The sequence below is a fragment of the Hakea prostrata genome, chromosome 3 (genome assembly GCF_041222555.1).
Source record: "Hakea prostrata isolate BN-2017 chromosome 3, UWA_Hpros_2, whole genome shotgun sequence".
Lineage (NCBI taxonomy): Eukaryota > Viridiplantae > Streptophyta > Magnoliopsida > Proteales > Proteaceae > Hakea > Hakea prostrata.
Window position 1 is genome coordinate 2,383,535 of NC_142602.1, and position 25,950 is coordinate 2,409,484.

Consider the following 25,950-nt stretch of genomic DNA (forward strand, 5'->3'; position numbering starts at 1 on the left):
CTTTTCTGGGTAAACTATATTCATCGGATCAAAGTCTCCCTTTTCAGGTAGGGAAGGAACATACATGAAGAAGCATGAAAGGGCCTCTTTTGGTGGGGAATCAGGGAAGGAAGTGAATACGACTCGCGAAAGAGAAAGTCAAGGCTTCTTAATTACACATACTGCTTTAGAATATTGGAGTGGGTAATCCCTGCTAGTTGGCTTAAGAGCTACTCATGCCGCGTAATCTTAGCTGGCACCTCTGTGTTTTGAGGCAGCAGCAGGTTAGCAGTTGGTGGTAGGTGGTTACTAGTTGGTGCCTTTGGCTTGTATCTTCTTCACTTTTGACAGACAGTTGTTACTGTTGTTACACAAAGACAACACTGTTTCTTGAGTACAGTTACCTTCGAGTATAAGAAATTATCTCTAATTCAATGCCCAAAAATAATGGAAAATAAATCAGTAAGCCATTGCTAGAACCCACCGAGAGATTGTTAACTCAACTTAACCAATAAAACCGACCCTTACATGACTGCTTTTAAAGCAAAAATACCTGACAGAGAGCCACAAGTTTGAAGATAATTAATTTATTAGAGGAACCCAAAGCTTCACCTTAGCCTTAAGAGGGTTTTGGGGAAGAAACTTCAGATATGTTTCAGGAATGTAAATAAGGGCACACCAAATCATAGCAATCACGGTGAGGAAAACCATCAAGCTTCAGCTATCAATGATTTATAACAAAATCCCATAAGCAACACTCGGTCAAGAACCCCAAGGAAAGATCTAATAGACGAACCAAGCTCCCACAATAACAGATGTTGTCAATTCTCCACATCCGCCACGATGATTGCAAACAAAAATACACTGAAGCAGGGAACAAAAGGCAGAATTGTTTGAAGTTGCAAGACAGCTACACTGCTGTCGCCATGAACCACTTCTTTAGATCTACTACAACCAAAACTAGTCCTTGTATTAAATAATCTAACCCCCAAAAAAAATAAAAAATAAAAGCTTGATTGATCGAGTCTCGGTGAGACTTATTTCCTTGAAAACACCTCCAACTCTCAATCTACATGAACTGAAACCTTTAGATAGAGATCCCAAGAGACTTCTTTAGCTTCTCAACTTCCAAATAAACTGTGGAATAAGGCAGGTACTCTGAAAAGTAGTTTTTGCTCAGATCATTGATTGCAACCGCAAGTTTAGGAATCTCCAAGGTCTCTTCATGTGTCAAATTTCTGACAAACCTTGCAGGATTCCCAGCCCAAAGTTCACCCGTTGGAATTCTCCTGCCCGGGGGAACTACAGATCCAGCTTCAAGAATAGAATGTGTCTCCACCAATGATCCTTCCATGAGTATAGAATGCTGCCCAATGATACACTCCGGCTCAATTGTACAAGACCGTAAAAGACAATACCCCCCAATTGTCACAAATCTCTCAATAGATGTCTCTGCCGGTAATCCTGGTTGAACAAGAAAAGAACAATTCCAGTCTAATTTAGGTTTCATGCTAGACAAAGTTCAAAAACTAAATCAATCCAACAACTAAAAAAGCACATCAATGCCCCAAAAATGGTTGAAGTATCAGTTCTATTGATTTTTAACAGATTGAGGTTGGATTTAGGTTTGAAGACACTATACGGTCCCAATTGCAAAGCTAATTCAAATTTCGTCCGAGTTGAAGCCTCTATCCAATTACAATGATTTAGGAAGTTGGCAGAAGAGACAAAAGCCCATACCAGTGAATTACCATGGTGCTGCCAGATTTCACTTGATTCAATGTTAACTTACTCCAACAAACAGATCAAATTAATCAAGGGATGGTTCACAGGTAACAGTATAGAAATAGTATTCTGCCTCCCTGACTACCCATAGGATAAACATAAAATATCCATGATGATGTGATTAAGAGGATGGTCATGCTTCATTAACATGCTTGATTTTGAATCAGAAGACAGAGTATAGGAATGAAGACCAAAGATTTCTGACAACAAACTCAAGCTTCAGGGAGGTACATGCAATGATAGATGTGCCACACATGGAAGATGGTGCAGAATTGAAGATCCACAATAAACTGAACACATTCAGCAGTAAAAAGAAATTGCTAACCAGTATGCTGACTGAACTGATCATACAGATAACATCAGCCAAATGTTGGAATAACAACAAAGCTAAGATGCATGTTGAAATGACAACAAGAACTAGAGGTGGTTGAGGATCCATGATTGAAGAATGTAAATTGGAATTCAGTTCAACAAGTGATAAAAGATGCAATTCAATCATCATCCAAACTCAGTAAGTAACATTAAACTAACCTAACATTAAAGACCAGTTCATCAGAGTTATGGGCCCGATAAGCTATATTTGAAAGCTTCCTCAAGAAGTTCAAATAAAGAAAATGGAAGATTAAATATGAAAGGCGTAATTGTAAGTTTGAGTCAAGAAGTTTTGCACTCAATTTTAATGTGCCCACCACAAATGGCCTTCAAGTAAGTAATAAATCCTCTTCTACCAGTCCCCTTCTTTAGAAGTTTTTAAATTTTTTTTTTTTAGTATTTTATTTCCCAAAATACAATTCCTCTTCCTGCAACAGAAGTGACAAATTTAGGATGCAAATAATAATTCATCCACTACCTGCTTTTCCCCCCTTGTCCCCAGCCATGTAAGGTTTCTGGAAGCCATACCTGAAACATGCTCAGTCCCCCTACTTGTGTCTTGCCATTGAAGTGGATACCTCACAGGTAACCAACATGCATGGGAAACAGAGCTCCATGCTATATCTCAGATATAATAGATCTGATATTACCCCATAAGTTTAGAACTGACCAGATCCAATCATATGTCCATATTAAGAGGAATGAAAACACCATGGTGGATTTTAAATTTATAACTTGCTACAGTTTCAAATGCTTGTTTTTGTGTGTATGTTCTTTTTTTTTTTTTTTTGGGGGGGGGGGGGGGGGGGGGAGGATTTTATTAGCACAAAAATCTTCAAGGAAGGATCAAATGCAATGGGAAATGATCATAACAAGAAAATGAAAAAGAAAAAATTTAATTAGCTCAAGAATGTAACAAGAAGCCTTATCCTAACTAAATGGGGTCTGCTACATTAAACCTTGCCTTCGAATCAGCACTATTTGAGGCCATACTAGATACAAAGACTAAGTCATGCATATCCTTTCTAACAACTTCTCCTAAGGTTATTTTAGGTTTACCCCAAGCTCCTTTGGTTCCTTCAATCTGGATAAGTCACTCCATATAGGGGCATTTAGAGGCTTCTGAACGTGGCTCTGCGACCTCAAAAGTCTTTCTCATAACTTATCATTTGTTGGGGCTACTCCCTAACTAATTCCAATATGTTGCTTTATCCTTCCTAGTATTGCCACTCACCCATCTTGGCATCCTCATTTATGCTGCCTTGCGTAAGGGTCTAGGCTTATAAGGCTAGTAATTCTAATCATTCAAGCTAATGATCTCTGTTGATACATTCATAGCAAAGACAAGACACAGACTCCTGGGATGATTTATTTTCTTTAGAACGCCCTTCATTTTTAAAATTTACACATTGTCTGTCACCTTGTTTCTTCAAGAAAGCTTTCTATGTTCCAGTGCCAAACATGGACATGAAGCCCCTAGCTAAGTTTTTGACATCGAGCAAACCATGCAAAGAACAATGTGACCTAAGTGCAATCACTATACAATTCACTACAAAGTGCAAAGAAAGCACATATTAGTGAATTCAGTACCCATTACCAACATTTCCTTGTCGTCGGACAACCAAGCAGTAACCTTAGTTTCACTTGAAAACTGTTTTTCCTGCCTTGAGCACCCAATTCTCAACTCTGAAATCAAAATTTTAGGACCAAAGCATTCCTTCAACAATGCATCAGCAAATTATGCTATGGAATGACTTCATCATGTTTGATTCATGTAACCATACTGGTATTCAACAACAAAACTAAACAAGCGTAAGAATTCATCACTTATATTTGAACATTATAGTGGATAACCACAATCTCAGTAAAACATCAGCTTTAGAATCTCATAATCCAAAGAAGTCCGCTCAGAAGCTCCAAACAGATTCTAGGGTTCCCTCCCCCGCCCTCTCTCTCACGATTAGTAGATAGACACTGTTATCACTGATTTTTTACTTGCAAAATACAAAGCTAACCAACAAGGGGGAAAATATAAAAAGATTCAAAACCCTAACAACAAAAAAGTAAGAGATTAAGAGCAGGAACAAAGGGAACCTGTTGGAGACGACCAAGCAGCGTGGAGAACGCATCGCTCCTGCACATTGGAGCAGAAACCAATCGTGATTTTGTTGAGATCACCGCGAAGAACTGATCCGTTCCAAACCGAAGATCCATCGTTAACGGTGACTTGGCCAGCTAGAACTACGTTCGGGGCGACGTAGGCATCGACGGCAATTTTGGGAAGCCATTGCCCCAACGGTATTATTCTCCTCTGACCTCTATAATCCCATTTCACTCTATCATTCGCACTTGCAGTCGTTGCTACTTTCGCCGCATCAGTGGATAGACCACGAAGGGCCGACCGATATGAGGGTGAGAGATTGCTACTTAGAACTTTCTTGGATATACGAGACAAAGCTGCCATTTTTATTCCCTTTTCGTTTTCGCTATTTTTCCTTCCACAGAAGAAAAGCCAGAACGAAGACGATAGAGTTGAGAACCTCCGGGTTGTCCGACTCAGAACTCGGAAATGTACATAGCGTGGTAATGGGTCAACCGTCAACCTAAGCAGTCTAGTCCGTGCTCTCTCTCTCTCTCTAACATTTTATATTTCTCTACCTGGATGGGACCCACTCCAGTGGGCCTTACATGGGCTGGGCTGAGTTGGGTTAGGCGTGATAATGGGCTTTGTAAATTTGAAACAAATAAAAACGAATTGTATGGTGGGAAACACGTTGTTTATCAGTTTATGGAGAAGAATGAAGAATGAGGTAATCTTGAAAAATAAAATATATTGAACTGGGCTGAGGCCTCGACCCTAACCCTTCAGCCCAACCCAATTTTGATTTCAATCTTTGTCTACAGTCTACCCTTGTGATTAATATAATCGAGGGGATTCGAGGTCCTATTTAAAATCAAAGACATGCACTTTATAGTTACCTGTTCAGGCCAAGTTTCTATACCTTAATTAGGTATGCATACCCGCAGCTAGCTGCAAGTTTTAAAAGGTGGATTTGAATTCATGGGTTCGGGTTGATTTCAGATTTCAATTGGGAGACAAGAGACAAGCTCACTGCAGGAAGCAAATTAATTAAACAGACAACAAACATATTTGACATCATATGAGATCTCAACAAGGAAAGTTGGTAAGCATTAAAGAGAGAGAATCGAGTTCCTAGCTATCACCAAGAAAATCTCTTTTTCAGTTAATTTGGTTAATTTATCCAATTGAATTTGAGAAAATGTACTTCAACCATAGAAAGTAAATTAAAGAGCTGCAGCCTGCAGGAGTGTTAAACGTTTCTACTTGGGGGAATTGGGAGTTGAATACAATTGAAAACATCAAACCGTCTTGAACGAAAATTCTGTGATTTGTTGAAATGGTACCCAGCCAGGCAGGCTCCAACCCCTCAAAAACACATATAGCAAGCATGTCTTTATCTAATTAATGCACGTGTTAAAAGTGACTAGTGGGATATATTCGGGTGATGAACTCAAACCCAATTCTACGAATAACGTTATTAGGAAAACGTTTGCCTTAATGCATCTTTTATAGGATATGGAAATCTTGTTTTACTATTTTAAATTCTTATAGAGATTTTGTACAAACAGGCTAGCTAGGATATATGAATCAAATATTCTCATCTACTACTATTCATTGTAAATTAAAGACCCTACCCTTTCCTCCCCTCCTCAATCCTAATATCCTATGACATATGAAAACAGTTTAATGGTGGAAGTGGAATGAGTTGAAAGTGACAGTGGTTTCCCCAGCCCTTGTGCTTCCAGTCTGCACCTTTAACTAACCAACAACAATAAGAAGTTCTCTTGATCAGTAGTACTTCATTACTCTATGCTCGATCTCTATTGGTAGAAATAGAATCAAATGTGGTAACTGTGATGTTGCTAAGAATAAGGAGGTTTTCCTAATAAGTTATAAAACACTATGCAATATTTAATAAGCTTATGTATGCTCAATTTTTCAATGCATATATGCAGAATAATAAAAAGAGTTTCGAGGACGGTTCTCTTCTAGAACATATATTGATCGTCATATCAGATATTGATATTTATTTATACTATAGAAGCAGCCATAAATTAAAAATTTAAGATGTACAGAAAGAATCCCATTCCAAACAGAGAGAGACCCACTTGCTCTTTGGGGATAAATATCAATTCAATTATGATTACCTTTATATGACGTAAGAGAATGTCTTTAATCCTCTACATACGGTCACCATTGTTCAAACTTGACAATCATGTTGGCTTTCTGCACTACTTCTGTATATATATATATTTCCAAAGGTACAATTGAGAATTCTGAACGACTGGTCCTCAAATTAATTCCTCTTTCTGCATAAAGTGTAGCCCATGCATCCACGAGTTTGATAGGTCAGTCGATTAATTATATATACGAATATGATTACTAGCTAGATATCACACATTTTCCCCGTATAACACATTCTTTAATTTGATTACGTAATTAAGTACTCCATATCAGTAAGTTACTACAAACTAAGTACCTAAGCTTTTGTCCCCATTTGCTACCTAAACAAAAATAAAAAATTGAATATATACATTTATGATTTATCTATGTTAAAGATGACATAAGATGATGAATGGAATGGTGTACATATAATTAATTATACAGAAACCACTTGCTGTCCATAGATTTCAGATCTCTCTCCAAACCTAACTCATGATTCAAGAACTATAGTTATATTCACACTTTTAGGCAGCAAGCTATTGCTGTATATATATGGGTCATCCTTTGCTTGAATCACTCAGTCATCTGATTGATCAAGCAGATAGTTAATATATATATATATATATATAGCTTGCTTTGAGTGTTCTAATATCAAGAAAAACAGACACAATATGGAGGGCAGCCGTAAGCACAAAAGTTTCATGAAAGGTAAGCTTCTTAGGTCTTTCTTCAGAGCAGTGAAGCCAGTTACTTCATCCAGTGACCAACTTAATAGCAAGGCTAAATCTATCCCATCTTCAACTTCAGTGGAAAATCTTTCCACCACTCCTGCACCGAAGCAGAGGGTTTCATTCATGAAACCAGACAGTATTACTGTTCGTGACCCCACTAATGGCCGCATCAACAGTATCTACAGTGGTGATCAACGTGATGAAAATGTGGATATCAAGGCTGAAAGCTACATATCTTGTGTTCAGGAACGATTCAGAAACGAACAAGATACGGATTGGAGGATCAGTTATCAAGACAAGAATGTGTCCGGGTCACATTCTCTTACCACAAGAATGGCTCTCGTACGCCCCTTGGTTGAGACTTGAGACCCGCCACTACTCGTGATTATTAGTTAATTACCAAACCCAGTCTTTAAGATCTTCTTGTTACTTTCTCCTTTTAGAGAATAGCAAGAAAGCATATATGTTTGGGGAATTGATTGATCAAGAGACTAGAAAATGGAAGTCTCATTTAGTTCTTCAAACCTTTCATGTTGATGATGCAGAAGAAATCTTGAAAATACAATTAGGTCTTTTTCAATTGGAAGATAGACTTATTTGGGGTGCCAATAGGAATGGGATCTTCACTACTAAGAGTGCTTATCACCTCCTCACCAATGTCAGAGACCATTTGAATCAGGGTAATCAAACCTCTCAGTTACCAGATAGGATGTGGAAAAATGTTTGGAGCTGTAATGCCCCCCCGAAGGTGCGTAATTTTATTTGGAGGGCCTGTTCTAAAGCATTGAGCACAGGAGTTAATTTAGGGAAGAGAAAAATGGTGAAGGATATAACTTGTCCACGATGTGGATTATCTGACGAAACAGAAGATCATATAATTATGGATTGTGCATTTGCAAGAGCGTTGGTTTGGGTCGGATTTCTCATATATCCCTCCATTATTGAACCCCGAGTTTACTAAGTTTGTGTCGATTGGTTAAAATTGGATAGTGAAGGTCAAAGAAGGGCACCGAGCTGGTTTAGCCGCACTAATTTGTTGGAACTTATGGCTGTCTCGTAATGATCTCATCTTCAATGGAGTGAATTCGACACCATCCCGTGTGTTCACGAGGCTCTCGCTCGGTTGAAGATCTTTGTAGTTCCCAACTTCTTTCGGTTGCCTTCGATATTGGGTGATGAGAAAGGAAAAAGAAGGAAGTAAGGTGGTCTAAGCCTTTGAGTGGGGTTGTTAACCGAATTCGGATGCGGCTAAGGTAGGATCAAAAGGGGGACTCGGGGTTTATTATCCGAGATTGTAGAGGGTTGCCGCGGTGGCGGTGTCTATTTCAGCGAGCTTCACCGAGGTGCTTCAAGGAGAAGCTCTAGCGCTAAGAGAAGGATTACTTCAGTGTTTGGCTGAGGGGTTCGAGATGATTGAAGCTGAGATCGATTGTTTGCAACTTTACAATGTTCTTGAAGACAAGATTCAAACCCCTGTTTGTGTGGACAATTTGAAATGGGATATTAAGTACTTAGCTAGAAAATTTGTAGGTTGCAAATTTCTTTTCTCTCCAAGGGAGACTAACAGCGTAGCTGACTCTCTGGCACGGAAGGCTGTCTCCTCACCGGGGAGGTTTGGCTGGCCTATTTCCACTACCGGATTTCCAGGCTTTGTAGCTCGGATATATCTACTTTTGTTTCAGTTGAATGAAATGTGGTTTACCAAAAAAAAAAAAAAAAAAAAAAAAAAAGAAATTTTTTTTTCTTTTGAAAAGACCCGGGCGAGTTGTTTTTTTTTTTTTTTTATAAAAAAAGAAGGAGATTTTTTTTTCTCTCCCTAAATTAAAAAAAAATGGGGGTTTAATGATCATTTCATATTTTGATGATATATATACAAAGCTAAAATTTTAAGGTAAAATTCTAATTTCATTTATTTTAATTTAAGATAACAGTATCATTTCATGTATAATATTAACATCCATGTTTTGAGGGGAAAAAAAACACACACACACATGTGAAGGTGTTACTTTTAACTGAATCCAAATGTAATTCTAGCAATATTAGGGATCAAACCGCATGTTAGGTCCTACTAAAAGAACCCTAATCTAAAAATCTAAAATTTCCGACTAGTAAAAGCTAAGTATTGTTCTCCAACTTCCATATGGGTTAAAGTTACAAACAACTAGGTAAGAATATTTGAGTAGCCTTTTATCAAAAGAAAATCTATATTTTTCTATGTCAAAAAGCACAGATGATCAATGCTATACAGATAATTAAGGGACCCACAGTTTTCTAATCTTATCTCAAAACACAGTTGGACACCAATTACTATAAATATGGGACTCTTCCTTGTCTGAAAACTCATCAGTTCATCTGGTTGATAAGAGGAATTAGTTCATAGCTTTAAGTGTGATCAGAGAGAGAAAATATGGAGGGAACCGGCCGTAAGCACAGAGGCTTCATCGGAGGCAAGTTTTTCAAGTCTTTGTTTAGAACAGCAAAGCCTGCTTCATCCAATGTTCAAGTTAGCAGTAGGGTTAAATCTACCCACCTTTCTTCTACTTCAATGGAAGATCCTTCCTTCACTATTCCTGCACCAAAGCAGAGAGTTCAAGTTATGAGACCAGACAGTATTACCGTTCGTGACTCCATTAATGGTCGCATCACCAATCTCTACAGAGTCGAAGGTGATGAAAATGTTGATACAAAGGCTGAAAGCTACATATCCTGTGTTCAAGAACGTTTTAGGAACGAACATGATGGTATGGATCGGAGGATTAATTATCAAGAGAAGCACGAGTCTGGATCACACGCTCTTACTACAAGAATGGCTCTCTTACGCCCTTTGGTTGACGTGCACCACTCATGATCATTAATTACCCCTTGTGATCACTTTTATATTTTTCTTTCATTTTGTTTTCCTTTGAGAATAGAAAGAAAGCATAAATGATCCCGAAAATGTTTCAGGTCCAGCTCCAGTCCTTTTTCCTCCTTTTCTGTAAAGAACAAGTACAAGCTGTATGGAGTAATTCCAGCTGATCAATAAGAATATCGTCTTATTACATCATGTCCATGCTTTATCAATAGATCTAATTTATAAAGTAATCTCAGTTACTTAGAAGTTCTATTCTAACGAAAAAGCTAGGAATACCCATAATTTGATATCATCAAAGAAAGATGTTAAGATTTCACATCAAACAGAAGCAAAACTAATATTTAGTACTATAAGTAGCAACGGTATAAACGAGATTTACGATCAAATATGGATGTGATTTTGGGTCCCTTCAAATGATAATATCGTTAAGTACTGGAATAAAGAAAATGATAGAGGCCTCTCGCCAGTGATCATAGTATGAGATTCCTTTTCCCACCCTTATTAAACCAGCAAGAGTAAGAAACTTCTCTTCATCCATTGCGTTTATCAGGTCATCACACAAATAGACGAATATAAGAAAGAGTCTAATTTCCATCTTCAAGCTCAACATTTTGAACTGCATGCACTGATCCTTTGGTATAAGATGTTAAGGTATTCTGGTAATAATTGAATTATGAATAAATACAGGCCATTGTGTTAATTATCATAAATAAAGATGTATTGACCTAGCTAGTAGGTAAAACCCTAATACCTATAATTAATGCACTGTTTTAACTAAGCAACTTAATGCTTAAACCTAACATGTGCGCGATTTTATTCTCCACAAATAAAACCATATTCTAGAAAGTATATGAGATTACCCATAATAATGTTATAGATAATGAAGATTTAAGAGCCCAAGGGATGTATTTGTTGTTTAAAATGGATGAATTTGGTATGTGGTTCACTTAACAAGCCCTAGTAAGGGCTAAATCAACCAGAACAAGAAAGTTCTTTATACCTATGGTATAGATAGAACAGCCTGCAGATTCGTTAATAAAATTCAAATACTAGAACTTAATCAATAACCTGATCACAATATAGGAAGCGAAGTGATCGATCAATGCACACATGGAGCTCCCATGCTTGAAGATCTCAAATCTTCACATTTTTCTTTTTAGTTAAAATGAAAGAAAGGTAGAATAACGAGAAGGGTCCTAACTTATCCACCATATCAAATAAATTAGTATATTTGTATCACATTCTACTTAAGCAATAACCATATATGAAGACAAATAAAAAAATAAAAAGAATCCTATTCCAAATATAGAGATCGAGCATACTTGCTCATCAGCAACCAATCTAATTGTAATGTGATCTTCCTATTGAATATTTACCAAGCAGAAAGGTCTAGAATAGTCTTAATTTTTCATAACTTGAGATGATCAGAGAGAATCTTTTTTATCTACTTAATACAGACACCGACAATTTTGTGAGTTAAAACTCATGATGTTTGGCTTTCTATACTATTTTTGAGCATTCATGTTTAAGTGAATAAGAAAATATAACACTAGCATTATTAAAAAGTTTTAATTAATTGTACATTAGGGTTGTCAAGTTGGTTGGTGGCTTCATATGCTTGGAAATTAAAGTCGTGCATTTAATTAATGTCAATATTTGAAGGTTTTGGAATAGGGGTGTCCACCACGGTAAAATGGAATCAGGTCCCCTATCTTATCATGCTAAATTTCTACACTTTTGCTGAATTGTTTTAGATTACGTAGTACAAAAAAGGGCGATTGATTGACACTAATTCATTGATTCTCACCCTATAAAATGAAAATGAGAACATTAATGCCCAGAGGTATAAGAATTTTGAACGTCACAGAGCTCAAGAACTAATTCTTCGCCCGTATAAAGTACAACACTTTCATGTACAAAGGTTTTGATAGGTTATTTGAGTATAAATTAATAGATATATTGGATAAGGTCACGTTTGCTGAGAACCGCCGTCGTTCAAATCCTGTTATGTACCACTGCGTGCAAGACCATCTTTTGGCCATGGCCAGCTATTTTAATTAAGTATCCATGTACATCATCATGGATCAGCTTCTTCTTCTCTAGCTTCCATATCAGTTTTAAAGTCTACTACTCACAACTCACAGCTAATAAGTCGAATATTTTAGCTTTTATGTCCCCTGTTATCGAAAAAGAAAAGTACTACTTATCGATCTATGCTAAGATGATGATCGAGTGCTGTACAGATAATTATGGGACCCACGGTTTTCAAATCTATCAACTCCAAACCCCCACATCATAATTCAGGTTTTGTACTTAATTTAACCAACCTTCATTTTTCTATATAAATGGGTCTCTCCTTGTTCATTTCAGCAGCAACTGATCACTACTCATTCATCTGCTTGTTGTTCAAGATCAAGGCAGAGTAAGTTCGTGCTCAATCTTAAGTTTTCTTTAATGGAGGGAACCCATAAGCACCGAGGTTTCATAAGAGGTAAGTTTCTCAAGTCTTTGTTTAGAGTGGTGAAACCTGCTTCTTCTTCATCCAGTGGTCAATTTAGTAGTAAGGTTAAGCCTTCCTTATATCCTGCAAGGGTGGAAGATCTTTCCACCAATACACCTGTACCAAAGCAAAGGGTTTCATTCATGAAACCAGAAAGTATTACGGTTCCAGACTCCATTAATGGCCGGATCAGCAGTCTCTACAGCATTGAAGGTGATGAAAATGTTGATACCAAGGCTAAAAACTACATCTCTTTTGTTCAAGAACGTTTTAGGAATGAAGAAGAAGAAGAAGATCAGGACTGGAGAATCAATAATCAAGGCAATATGCAGCACGAGTCCAGACCACATTCTAGTACTGCAAGAATGGCTCTTGCACGGCCCTTGGTTGTCGCACACTACTCTTGATTATTAATTTATTATTACTTCATTACCCAAGCTAGCTAGCTAGCTAGCTAGCTGGTGTTAACAATCATCACTTTTGTTATCTTCTTTCTGTTTGTTTTCTTGTAGAAGGAAGGAAAGAAAGCATAGATGCTAATTGAGTGGTTCCTTTTTAGGGGTTCACCTTTGCAAAGAACCCTAGCTAGGCTGCATGGAACCTTTTAATTTAATCGATATGAATATTATCTAATTACATATATTATGTACGTCCATGATTAATTAGCTTGCTCTTAATTTACCAAGTAATTAATCTTGATTAAAATATAACTTGTTTCTAAACAAAAAGGATCGAATATTAGCTCTGATGTGATGATCAAAAGAGAAAATTAACCTAGTGTTACGATAATTAAAAGCTGTGTTTAATTTCTGCGATGGTTTATTTGGGCTATTAACTAGATCCGCGGTTGAAAACATTTTGGTTCTAGCTAACCGTACGGCCCTTGTTTGTCGAAATCAGATTCTTTTCATTTGTTGCCTCTAAGGCTCTCTAATGGCCTGAGTGGTACATTTTTCGTTTGTGTGTTATTTCATAGCATTTGATTCCCTACTGCATCCAATCCAACCCTCAAATTAATTCCTTCCAAAAGAATGAAGAAAGTTCTCTCCATCTCTGCGCCAAAGCAAATTAATCAAACCCTCATTCTAACAAAATCATCAATCTGGAATGTGACTGATCGATCGATACAATGAAGGTAGCTAGTTCCATGGCCAAGAATTGAAAATAGTTTACTTGGGAACAACAGGTCATGTTCATGTACATGAGCATATATACCAATGAGTGTGAGGAACTGAAACAAAATATATACGCTTAGTGAGTCCCACATAATGGATTCCATTTTGATGTTTCACATTGAATCACATTCCATCAAGCGTATGCAAGTTCATTGGACTCATCATGTACTCTTAAAATGGTCAGACACTTGGGAGGATTTTTCCATCATGAAATTAATGAATTATTTCATGCGCCAAAATTGTGCGGCTCTGCACGGGGGATTAATATTCAAAGCAGAGGGAGCTAATGTCTCAAATGTATATAGCTCCATGACAAAGATAAAAAGAACCAAAAAAAAAAGATTGATCCAAATTAACCACATATTTCAGTTTGGAGGAGATTTTTTAGATCCAACTGTGTAAGATTACTGGAGCATATGAGAATATTGTCCAAATGCATCATGGTTTAGTTCGCGATATGCATGATACCAGATTTATCAATTAGTGGGTATCGGTTGGCAAATGTATGCTTAGTATGTTTTAAAAAGTAATTTTTTTTTTTTGGATTTCATTACGCTGTAAGTATATTATACAATCTATATTATGCTAGAACAGTATATAATGGGTAATTCTACAAATTTTATTATTTCTGATGCACTTTTTAAAAAATTCTTAATACAAATAATCTTTTAGCGAAAAAAAAATGTCAGGTATACAAATATTGGTTGTGGGTGAATTGATTTTATTTATGTATCTATATTGTACATTATATTTTATATTTTAATACTACTGATCTTTTACCTGAAAAAAAAGTAGTATCCTTTTTTCGATAGAGTGAAATATAAAATTGAATAGAATTAATCTGATACCTAAAACTGCAATACATGGGAATATCGTGCATGTATATGAGATTATCACAAATAAAATCAACTTCTGAATAGATTGATCCAAATCTAGTGATCTCTTTCCGCTACCAAATCTAGTAATCATGGATGTGATTCCCCATCGCAGCGGTTTCCTAAGGCATAAAACCTAAAGATGAAACTAAAAAAAAAAACCCAAAAATAGGGGATAGCCAAATCTAGTAATCATGGATGTGATTCCCCAGCTACCAAATCTAAGTAATCATGGATGTGATTCCCCATCGCAGCGGTTTCCTAAGGCATAAAAGATAAAACCTAAAGATGAAAACTAAAAAAAAAACCCAAAAATAGGGGATAGCCAGAGTTTTCTCATTTCTGGGAGTCGGTAATGTCAGTTTTTTCTTTATTACAGTCACTTCAGTCAGTCGATAAGAAAGCAGAAATGTAGAAATGTAGCAGGTTGAGATGATTAGTATATTGGTCTTTTCTTTACCAAAAGAAAAAAAGATGAATAGTATATTAATTAGCATTACAATTCACGAACTACCTAGAAGAAGCAGAAAGCATATATATATATATATTAGAAAAATGCATGGAACACACTTGCCCTTAATTTTGGCGATCAAATCAATAGTTACCATGCAGCTGTGATTCATGAATCTGTCTGGTCATTACTAGCTAGCCAAGCCAAGCCAAGCCAAGCCAACTAATAATGAAATTCGACCTACGCCTTCCCTCCCAGTTCCCATTGCTTCATGCACCGACAAAACTATACCTGATAGACCGTAGACGTGAGGTTGGGGCCGGGTGTCACCAGGGCTGGGCTAGGCAAGAATTGTTCGATCCGATCGAAAGAACACTATTCAATTCTTATCCAGTAAGTATTACTAGATCTTCGTCTTGATACGCCTTATAAGTTATAAATTTCCTTTCGAATACATGCATGAGAACAATTCTACGGAACTTGATTCTTCTTCCTGCTCGTAAAAGTAATGTTCAAAGCCTATGGAACTGAGTTCTGAGTTCTGAGTTCTGAGTGAGCATTTTTATTATTGGATATATAAGTGACCCCGGGGGCGGCTCCGTCGTCATCAGAGATACATACATATATAACAGAAATGGCCTATACCCATTTTTGTCCCCGTAACCTTTGAGATCAGAAGATCTCTCAAGTCTCAACTATTTTATGCTGTGTGACAAGTACTGAAGAATATCTTCTGGGTGCGTCAGCAAGCATTTACATCGCCATCAGGTTGTTCTCTAACTCTCAATCAAATCTCACTTAAAGCTACTGACGTTGGAATATATTTCTGTCTGCTGTCACGTCAAACAAACATATAATCTCATATTTATAATATGGATGTATCATGTATCATGTATGTAACAGAAGATGATCATTGCAGTACAGATAATCAATTGACCCATATTCTTTAATTCTTATCTCCAAACCCACCCAACAACTCTTCAACTTCCCCCAACTGCTAAAGTTCAATTTCATAGCAAGCTAAAGTCTATCCCATCCTCCGCACCGCTGGGTTTTTGGGTTGATGAAGATCTTTCTATTCCATCTGCTCCAAAACAGAAGGTTTCATTTGTAAAATTAGATAGGCGGTCAGAGTTTGAATCCTCTCAGTCTGGGTCACATTCTCGTTATACAAAAAATGGCTCTTCTACGACCCCGGTTGACGCCTAGTATTAAGGAACCTGATTTTTTACCCCAAAAAAAAAAAAAAAAAAATTGATTATTAATTAATTATTTTACCCAAAATAGCTAGTAAGTGGTTTCATAAATTAATAACAGTAGCCAGTTTTTTTTTTTTTTTTTTTTTTTTTTTTTAGCCGGGGATGGGGATATTAATATGCCTCAGGAAGAGTCAAATCCACAACCTCTTCATTAAGAGGTGTTAGTTTCACCATTGGAACAGTTTTATGTTGACAACCAACATTATCTCATGTATGAATGAAATTATATTTTTGTTTCTGCTAGTTCTTATCAACTCCTACCTAGAAAATTCCTTGGGTTACTAGCGTGAGCTAACCAGGTTTCATTCGAATCCCACCTATTAGAAATCTAATCCAATCTTAGGCCTCATGAAGGTGGATGAAGAGATCTAAATCCTCAAATGTTTTTTTTTCCTGACCAAAAGCTTTAATATATACTTTTTAGAAAAGAAAAAGAAAAATGGATAATCCAATGCTGTACGTGGGCTAGCTAATAGGCTAATAATATGTAGAGTGTTTTGTAGGGCACCCACTTAAGTGGGCCTCTAATTCTTGACTGTCCACTTAAGCGAGTTAAATTGTACAGCTCCCACTTTTATCAACTCGGTAAATTGCAAATTGCCAATCATTACTTGACCGTTAAAGTGGATAACTTACAATTTATCAAGTTAATGAAGGTGAATAATTTCAAATGATTCATATACCTCCACCCATATTATATGAAATGATCAAATTGCCCCTCAATCACTTAAGTGACCCAACCCTTAGATGGGTGAAGAGATTCTTCCTTTGCCCATCTTCTTTCCATATTTCACCGGAAACCACACATCGCTTGTGACCACCACCTCCCCCCCCCCTCAATCACTTAAGTGACCGAATCCCTAGGTGAATAAGTTACAATTTATCAAATTGATGAAGGACAATTTAGCCTACTTAAGTGAACCCCTTATTTAACCCAAGAATAAAAAAATAAAAAAATGAACCCTTGTAAAAACACTCTAATATGTATGGTGCCCTTGAAGTCTGGATGACATCTATTATGCAACGACCCAAGCCCACTCACCGTTAACTGGACTTCTTATTCACCTTTTGCTCCGTCTCAAGTGTCAAATGTCAATTTTAGCGTCTGTACCGATTTGATTTTCACAACTATTTTTTTGTTTGTTGGGTAAAATTTTCACAACTGTTTTGTATCAGAGAAAAGCTTCATAACTTTTGATTTGTAAGACAACCAAACATGGAACATAACTTTTAATTTAGTGAAACTTTTCTTCTTATCAAAAAAAAAAAAAAAAACTTTTGATTTCTGACTCGACCTGATCTTCCCTAGCATTATTAGGCTTGAAATCGACGTATAACGATAGCACTTCCTGCACCCTTTTTTAAATTATGATTCTAAAAAACAAAGAAGAGAGACATATTAGAGTATGAGATTCACAACAAATAAAATGAAATTCTTAAAATAATTAATTTGAACCACTTTGATTAAGATTCTCCATTAGTGGGATTTAATCTCATATAAACTAGGAATTAAATTAGGAGAAACATACCGAGGCACGAGATTATTGAAAGAAAAAAAATGAAAATTTTTACTAAGAATCAGGCCATGTTGCTGTTTATGATAATGATATAATTTTGAATCTAAAATGGATATGTTCTTCAGCCAATGAAAAACCAAAGTATCAGTACCAAATGAAGCCGAAAGTGATGGATCATATTAGATTCTCCTCATTTCTATTTGTAAAAATAAAAGGTTAACTCAAAACTGTTAAATCCCTATAATTAATGAAATTTTAATCTGAACCTAACCTCACTAACCGGAACTGGTAAAGATTCTTACCTTTTTATCATAAAAACTAATGAAAATCTCACGTCATACAATTATTTTATTCAAAAACAGAAAAGAATTTATTGGTGAATTTGTTTTCCAAGAGGTAATTAAGGGCTTATTAATTGTGATTGTCTTGAATCTCTAGATAGGAACATCAAAGAATTTAGCAAGTCCACGTATAACATAATATCATTATATATATGATAAGTATTATCTTTAATTTGTTAATAATATAGTTAATTAGTTATCGATCGGGTGTTGGAGAACAACCTGAAATGATGTGTAGTAGTGCGCTAGCTACAGAATAAAGTATTAATTGTGCATGCTTTTCATCTCTTGTACAGGTTCGTAATACATAATATGGTATAAGACATACCTGTTATCTGATCAGTACGTACTTTTCAATCTCGATCTTAATTTCTACGTATAAAGATGGTCAATTAACCAACAAAAAACACTTGTGAATTTTCTTTGCATCACTTCATTCATTCTGACATGTACAAAGTCATACATGACGCAATGAGTACTTTCAGTATTAGAAGCCGTATATATATATATATATATATATATATATATATATATATATATATATATATATATATATATATATTTGAATACATATTCTATCACATCATACTTTTGAATTTAAGTCAAGAAAAGAAAAAGATTCTCTATCTTATTATTTGTTAATTAATCCTAATCAACCCAATTAACAGATCGAATCACAACTAACATTACATTTTCAGGTTGGGCGGTTTTTGATGTGATACAAAAGAATGAAGATTTTTCCACAAGTAGTATTAATCCTGCACCCAAGCTGCAGAGGATTCATTAATTCAGCAATCTCTATCATGGTGGAGGTGATAAAGATGTTGATATTAAGGCTGAAAACTACATCTCTTGTGTTAAAGAACGTTTCAGGAATGAACATCATCAAGATATGGTTTGGACTTTGGAGGAGTAATCATCATCAAGACAAGACAATTAATTAGCACGAGTCCGGATCACATTCTCATACAAGCAGAATGCCCCTGTTACGCCCATTGGTTGATGCAAACTACTCGATCCTGATTATTGATTATCCAGGCAATTAATTGACTAGTGTCAGTGATCACTGTTATGATCTTCTTTCAATTCTTTTCGTTTTATTTTTTACATAGGAAGAGAGCAAAAGTAATGATCTTCGAGGCTTTTTCTTTTCCGCCTTTAATATCTCGATTACAGTCCATGTTTCCGGTTCTCTTTTGTTAGGTATACCACAGCTGCTGTGTTAGAGTAATTCTAATCAATCAATATTTTGGCCATCTCATTTCATTAAATGCATTGACCTGCGTTATTTTATAACGATGAATTGAAATGGTGAATGGTGTTTTCGGCTCCATATATATATATAGTATGGTGCAAAAACTGTTGATTTCACATATCCAAAAGGAAGCAAGCAAATTAGATGGCTAAAGTTTCTGCACAAATAGTTATTTTTTGAAGGACAATTATATTTTTCTACAAATAGTATGGTATGATAATTAATTTCTTTTGTTATGTAGAGGTTAAGATTTATTCGCCTCATGTATATTTTAAGCCTCGTAAATATATTACATGAACGCATATGAGGTATTCAGTTGGATTTTGAATTTCAATTAGGAAAATATAAACTAGCTATAACATGCACCTATGTGATTGCCCTTCGATGCTGAGCCCCACAAAATTGCAGATTTTCCATTGGATAACTTCTTGAACTCAAATCTCGATTCTAAATCCTAAACAACGTATACGGTATAAAAGTGAATATTACTGAAGTGTGACCCCTCGTGCACATGGATGATAAAATTACATATAATGGATTCTTGGTATGAGGTTTTCATCTACTATTGAGTGGGATATTCATCTCACCACTTTTGTGTCTAGGTATGATCATACTACATCTAAAGCTTAATAAAAAAAAAAAAAAAAAAAAAAAACTCTTTCACATTCTTTAAAATGTAGTTTTGGAATGAGATTAATGTGGATGCCTAGCTTCCATGATGTCCGATGTTGACAAACATCTGAGGGAATGGACGTGACTACTAGGGTCAATTGAGCCGTTAGCGTTAGACTGCATTAGGGAATTGAGGAGGAGGACCACTTGTATAGAAATGCTGACCAAGCTTTTTGATGCACTTACAAAAATTTTGTGATTCTAAAACCTGAGATTCAAGTTTTTTGATGCACGTACAAAGATTTTGTGATTCTAAAACCTGAGATTAAGATTGCTCTTAAAATACATAATATATAGGGACTCCACCTATATTATGATAGAGGTCATCTTAGGTTGTATCATAAGTTACATGCATCAATAAATTACAATGTTGCAAAAGTTCCATTTAATTAGATCATTGAAAATGATGAATCGTCTACAAATGTTTCCACAAGAGAATTACAATCATGTGTTTTCTTTTTTATAGCAAATCAAGTAGAAATAACAAGAACACGTGGGAAATTAAGATACATTGATAATTACCTACTAAATGAGAGAAGAAGATCCTGAGGAATCGGATGCCAAATTCTACGGATACATATCAAACAGTAAATCAAAAAGCCGTTTTCATGTCAAATAGAACAAACCAGTTAAGATTATGAAAATATTAGTTAGTGAAGATAATAACCGTATAAACAAGATTTAGGAGGTGATCGAATTGAAAAACACAGTCGTAGGAAAGGAAGTTCCTCCGGTGATCATGGTATGTGATACCCGTTGTTGCATCGATCCTATTGAGGTTTACACCCCCACCGGAATGAGTTCTATGTGAAGAGATAGCTAGAATGCATGGTTCGATGTGGGATATACTAGGTATGAGATTCTCGACAAATTAAAAAAAAAAAAAAAAAAAAAAAAAGAATCTGCAAAGATTGATCCAAATTAATCTTGTGATTCTAATTGGATGGTTTATAACCCCATGAAGGCCCGAGACCTAAGGCAGAATGAGAATGTTCTGGATGATGGGTATCTAGCTAGGAGTATCTATTTGTAGAATGCCCCCTCTCTCTAGCTACCTCGCCGAACCTAGCTAGGCTAGCTAGGACCTAAAATCTTCCTTTGTGATAACGATACGATAGAAATGTACCAAATTAATTAATGAACTAACAGATTATGATTCTCAACCTTTACAGAATCTGTACAAGGTTAAATTTGCAGCAAAACGAGGACGGTTTTCTGCGTATTAATTAATTCGTCAATCGTCATGATATCTCAGTTGATAAGAACGCAGAAAAGATAGTATACATCAGGTCATTCATATAATTAATTAGTATATCTGTGTAATTACAAATTAAACTTATCCAGTATTACTCGATCGTCTTGAATTAATATAATACATGATCTTGATTCTTGAGAACAATATATCTAGCTAGGGAACTTAATTGATTCTTCTTCCGTGTAAAGTACCACAAGATATCCCAGCTTGATGGGTAAGTAACCAAGCATTTCCATCTTAATCAGCTTGTACGTTGTTCTCCAACTAATTAATTCGGAATCAGTCTTCCCTTAAGGTTACCAACAATTAGGTAGCTAGGAACATATATCAACAATATTAATTAACCACATTAATTCCATATCATATATTCATATCTGGGTACTACATGGGTTTAATTACAAAACTTGATCTATGCTAGCTGCTGTACAGATTAATATACCATACATGGGACCTACAGTTTCCAAATCTTATCGCAAAATCCACCTTTTAATTATTCTTCAAGTTCTATAGTCATTGACAAATTAACTTATTGTCACCTTAACCAATTGCTATAAATACCAGTCCCTGCTGATGGTTAGAAGAACTCATTCATTTACCAGCTGGTTGATCAAGAAGATCATACCCATACAATTTCTTAGCTTTTAAGTGTTTGAGTTAGAAAGAGCTAAGGGGGAAAAAACATGGAGGGGAGTTATAAGCACAAAGGTTTCCTGAAAGGTAAGCTCCTCAAATCTCTGTTTAGATCAGCAGGGAAGCCAATTGCTTCATCCAATGGTCATTTTCACAAGGCTACGCCTAGCCCATCATTTGCACCAAAGACAAGGACTTCATTCATGAAACCAGAAGGTATTGCTGTTCGTGACTCCATTAATTATCCCATCAACAAGTTTTACAGTGATGGAGGTGATGAAGAGATAGATATCAAAGCTGAGAACTACATTTCTTGTGTTCAAGAACGTTTTAGGAAAGAACATGAAGTAGATTGGCAGATTAATTAATTACTAACACAAGCATGCACGAGCCTGGATCACATCCTCATTTGATTCTCCTGAATGCTGATTATATTAATTACTAATTAGCTAGTATTTTCGTTATAATTGTAAAAAGAAAGAGAGCTCATCAAATCTAGCTCATAATTGAGTGGCTTGTCCATGTACTTAAGGAACACCAGATAATTTTGGTTCTATTTTGTGAGGAACCGCAACCTGTGTATGGAGTATTCCAAGTAATCAATGAGAAAATATGTTATCTCAAAATTATATCTCTGTTTTGGCTAGTTCTTAAATTTTCTTCTCTAATTAAAATACCTTTTAAGATCCATTTTACTTTCTAAAAAAAAAAAAAACATTTTACTAGGCTGCCGCTGTAGTTACAAGTTTATATCAACCAAATAATTACCTGAATTTCACCTGTCCTAGATTCAATGTTTGGTAGATCATATATATTGTGATAAAAAGATTTGCTTTTTGGAAAGGAGATTTAATAAAAAGACTACATCTAATACACAATGACTAATCATTATGCTAAATTAGTCAATAACTTTACTCTTCTTACTGGTCAAGTAGACTTTGGACTGTCTTAATTTTCATTACTGTTTACCATCAGCCTTAATTACCAAAAAATCAAAATTTTCATGACTTTGGTCCATGAAAATATGTTTCCAACTTAATTTCATGCATTATTAAACTTGAAATTGACATATAACGATATGAATTCAAATGTATCATTTTGATAATCCATAACACTAACGAGTACCCTATTTATTGTACGGTAGGATTCTTTTAAAGTACGTTTCAAATAGCATTAATATTTACAAATATTAATCACTGCAAATAACATATAACTGAAAGTGATATAAACTTTACCACAAAAAAAAAAAAGTGATATATACAACTAAACCGCTTTTGATTAAGATTCCCCATCTATAGGGTTTAATTAATCTCATATAACCGATGTAATTTTGTTTCCAAAATGGATATGCTTTAGACCTCATGAAAAATATGAATATGCTTTAGGCATAATATGAAAGATGAAACAGTTAAAATGAATGCAGTTAGTGAAAGTGACAAACTAAGAGTTATTCCTCCCTTTTGAGGCCAATGTAGATCGATGAAAATTCTCACTATAATTAGTAAAATTCTAAGTTGAACCTAACCTCACTAAGCCGAATTGGTAAAGATTCTCACTTTTTTATCATAAAATATATTAAAATTTTCACATCATAAAAATCTTTTTCAGGAGGATTCCTTAATTATTGGTGAATATCTTTTCCAAGGGTAAGAATTTATTGGTGATTGTGTTAGTAAGATAACAAAGAATTTAACGAAATGATCTACATGCTGTAGATCACAACATAATAAAATATTATGTATACTTTTTCATCTCAACAAGTGCTAAATACGTACGTATATAGAACAAATTCCTATATGTAAAAGCACCTTTTTACCTGGAAAAAGAAAGAAAGTTGTATGTGTATAAGCCATCTCTCATCCCTGTTATCTTATCAGTATTCTTAAATCTCGACCACTCTCTATGTAGCTTACTAATTAGGATTACATTAAAGATGGTCAATTAACCAATAAATACTTGTGAATTCTCTTGAAAACCGTATATACATACACATACATACAACAACATACAAATAATAAATATATATATATATATATATATATATATATATATATATATATATATATATATATATATATATATATATATATATATATATCACATCATAGCTAGGGTTAAAGTCAAGAAAAAGAATCTCTTTCTTATTAATTGTTAATTAATCAGAATCAAACAGATCGGATCACAACTAAAAATATTTGATGGGATACAAAAGACATCATCATGGATTTATTTATCTTTTCCACATTACAAAAAAGTTGATAAATGCTGCTGTTGGAAGAGATATTCCATGCGGGGTTTTCTGATCTTATCCGAAAAACCCAACCTTATAATTCAAGCTTTGGTAGTGATTATATATAGGCCGGGGTCTCTCCTTGTAGAAACTCATTCATTCATTCATTCATCTGGTTCATAAATCATAGCTAGAGAAGTGATCAGTTCAGCGATTAAGTAGTTGAGTGCAAGAGGCGAAAATATGGAGAGTACTCGCAAGCACAGAGGTTTCAGGGGAGGTAAGCTTCTCAAGTCTTTGTTTAGGGCTTCGAAGCCTACTTCATCCAATATTATTCAATTTAGTGGTAGTAGGGTTAAGCCTTCCCTCCCTTCTTCTTCTTCGTCAAATGAAGATCTTTCCACCAATATTCAAGCACCCAAGCAGAGGATTCAGTTCAGGAAACCAGATACTATTACTACTGTTCGTGAATCCATCAATTATGGCCGGACCAGCAATCTCTACCATGGTGAAGATGATAAAGATGTTGATATAAAGGCTGAAAACTACATCTCTTGCGTCAAAGAACGTTTCAGGAATGAACATCCAGAGATGGTTTGGAGGAGTAATCATCATCAAGACAATTAAGCACGAGTCCGGATCATATTCTCATACAAGAATGCCTCTCTTACGCCCTTTAGTTGATGCGAACTACTCTTGATTATTGATTATCCAGCCAAATTGACTAGTGTTAGCGATCACTGTTCTGATCTTCTTTCTGTTCGATTTATTTTCAGAAAGGAAGACAGCAAAAGTGATCTCGCAGTTTGGTGACTCTTTTTTTTTTTTGTTTTAATATATCTCGATTCCGGTCCATGTTTCGGGTTCGATCGGTTTTGTAAGGCATACCACAGCTGCTGTATTGAATTTGAGTCATTCCAATTAATCAATATTTCGGTCATCTCATTTTATAATCTGCATTGACCTGCGTTCTTTAATTAGCTAAGTTCTTACAGAGAAATCTCAAAGCGGCTGTTAAGATCGTTTTTTTAATATCTAAAAGTACTAGATAGATACAAAAAGAGGTTCCCCTGCTCGATCTACGTACATGACTACAATATTAGACCGACACCGTCATTGATTAACAAAAAAGAGATCGTTTATGAAAACAATTATTGGGTGAAATAACATCTGACGACGATCCACGAGTTCAAATGGAAAAGCGTGTTCTAGTTTTACCCTCACATACATGGTATGGTGTCGAAACTCTTAGTTTCATATATATTTCTAAAATGGAGTTCATTATGAAATTCAAAGATTTAATTTAATCTGCAAATACTAAAAAGGCAAACTGAATGCTGCCACACAATAGTTCTTAATTGTCTACAAAATCCTCACCTATAACTAGTATGGTATAATAATTAATTTTTTTTATTTTATTTTATAAAAAATTTTAATTTCTTTTGTTATGTAGATGTTCAAATTTATGTCCCCATGTAATACACTATTGATTTGATCTTTGTGAATATTCAAGCATACATACATTTTTTTTTTTTGGTGAAAATCAATTATACATACATAAATGCATGCTACATATTCAGACGGAATTTTTGAAAACAATAACACTTATATTGCCCTTTGATGTTCAACAACATAAAATTGTAAAATTTCCATAGGATAATTTTTCTCAATTCAAAATCTTGTATAACTTATGTTACATATAAGTGACGTGTAAAAATGACAAGAAAAATGCAATTGTAACATGTTGGAAATTAAGATGCATTGAACTTACCCTATGTCTTTCCCAAAAAAACAGAACGTGTAACTTACCCCAACTAATGGAT

General features: G+C 35.2%; 1 protein-coding gene across 1 annotated transcript; it reads right to left on the reverse strand.

Moving 5' to 3' along the window:
• Nucleotides 1-464: 464 nt before the first annotated feature.
• LOC149019957 (gamma carbonic anhydrase like 1) lies at nucleotides 465-4,738 on the reverse strand. Its single transcript, XM_089147955.1, has 2 exons — nucleotides 4,231-4,738; nucleotides 465-1,443 (listed from the first exon to the last, which is right to left on the reverse strand). Exons 1-2 carry the CDS (start codon nucleotides 4,598-4,600, stop codon nucleotides 1,067-1,069), a joined length of 747 nt encoding a protein of 248 aa, XP_089004081.1. The 5' UTR covers nucleotides 4,601-4,738; the 3' UTR covers nucleotides 465-1,066.
• Nucleotides 4,739-25,950: the final 21,212 nt, after the last annotated feature.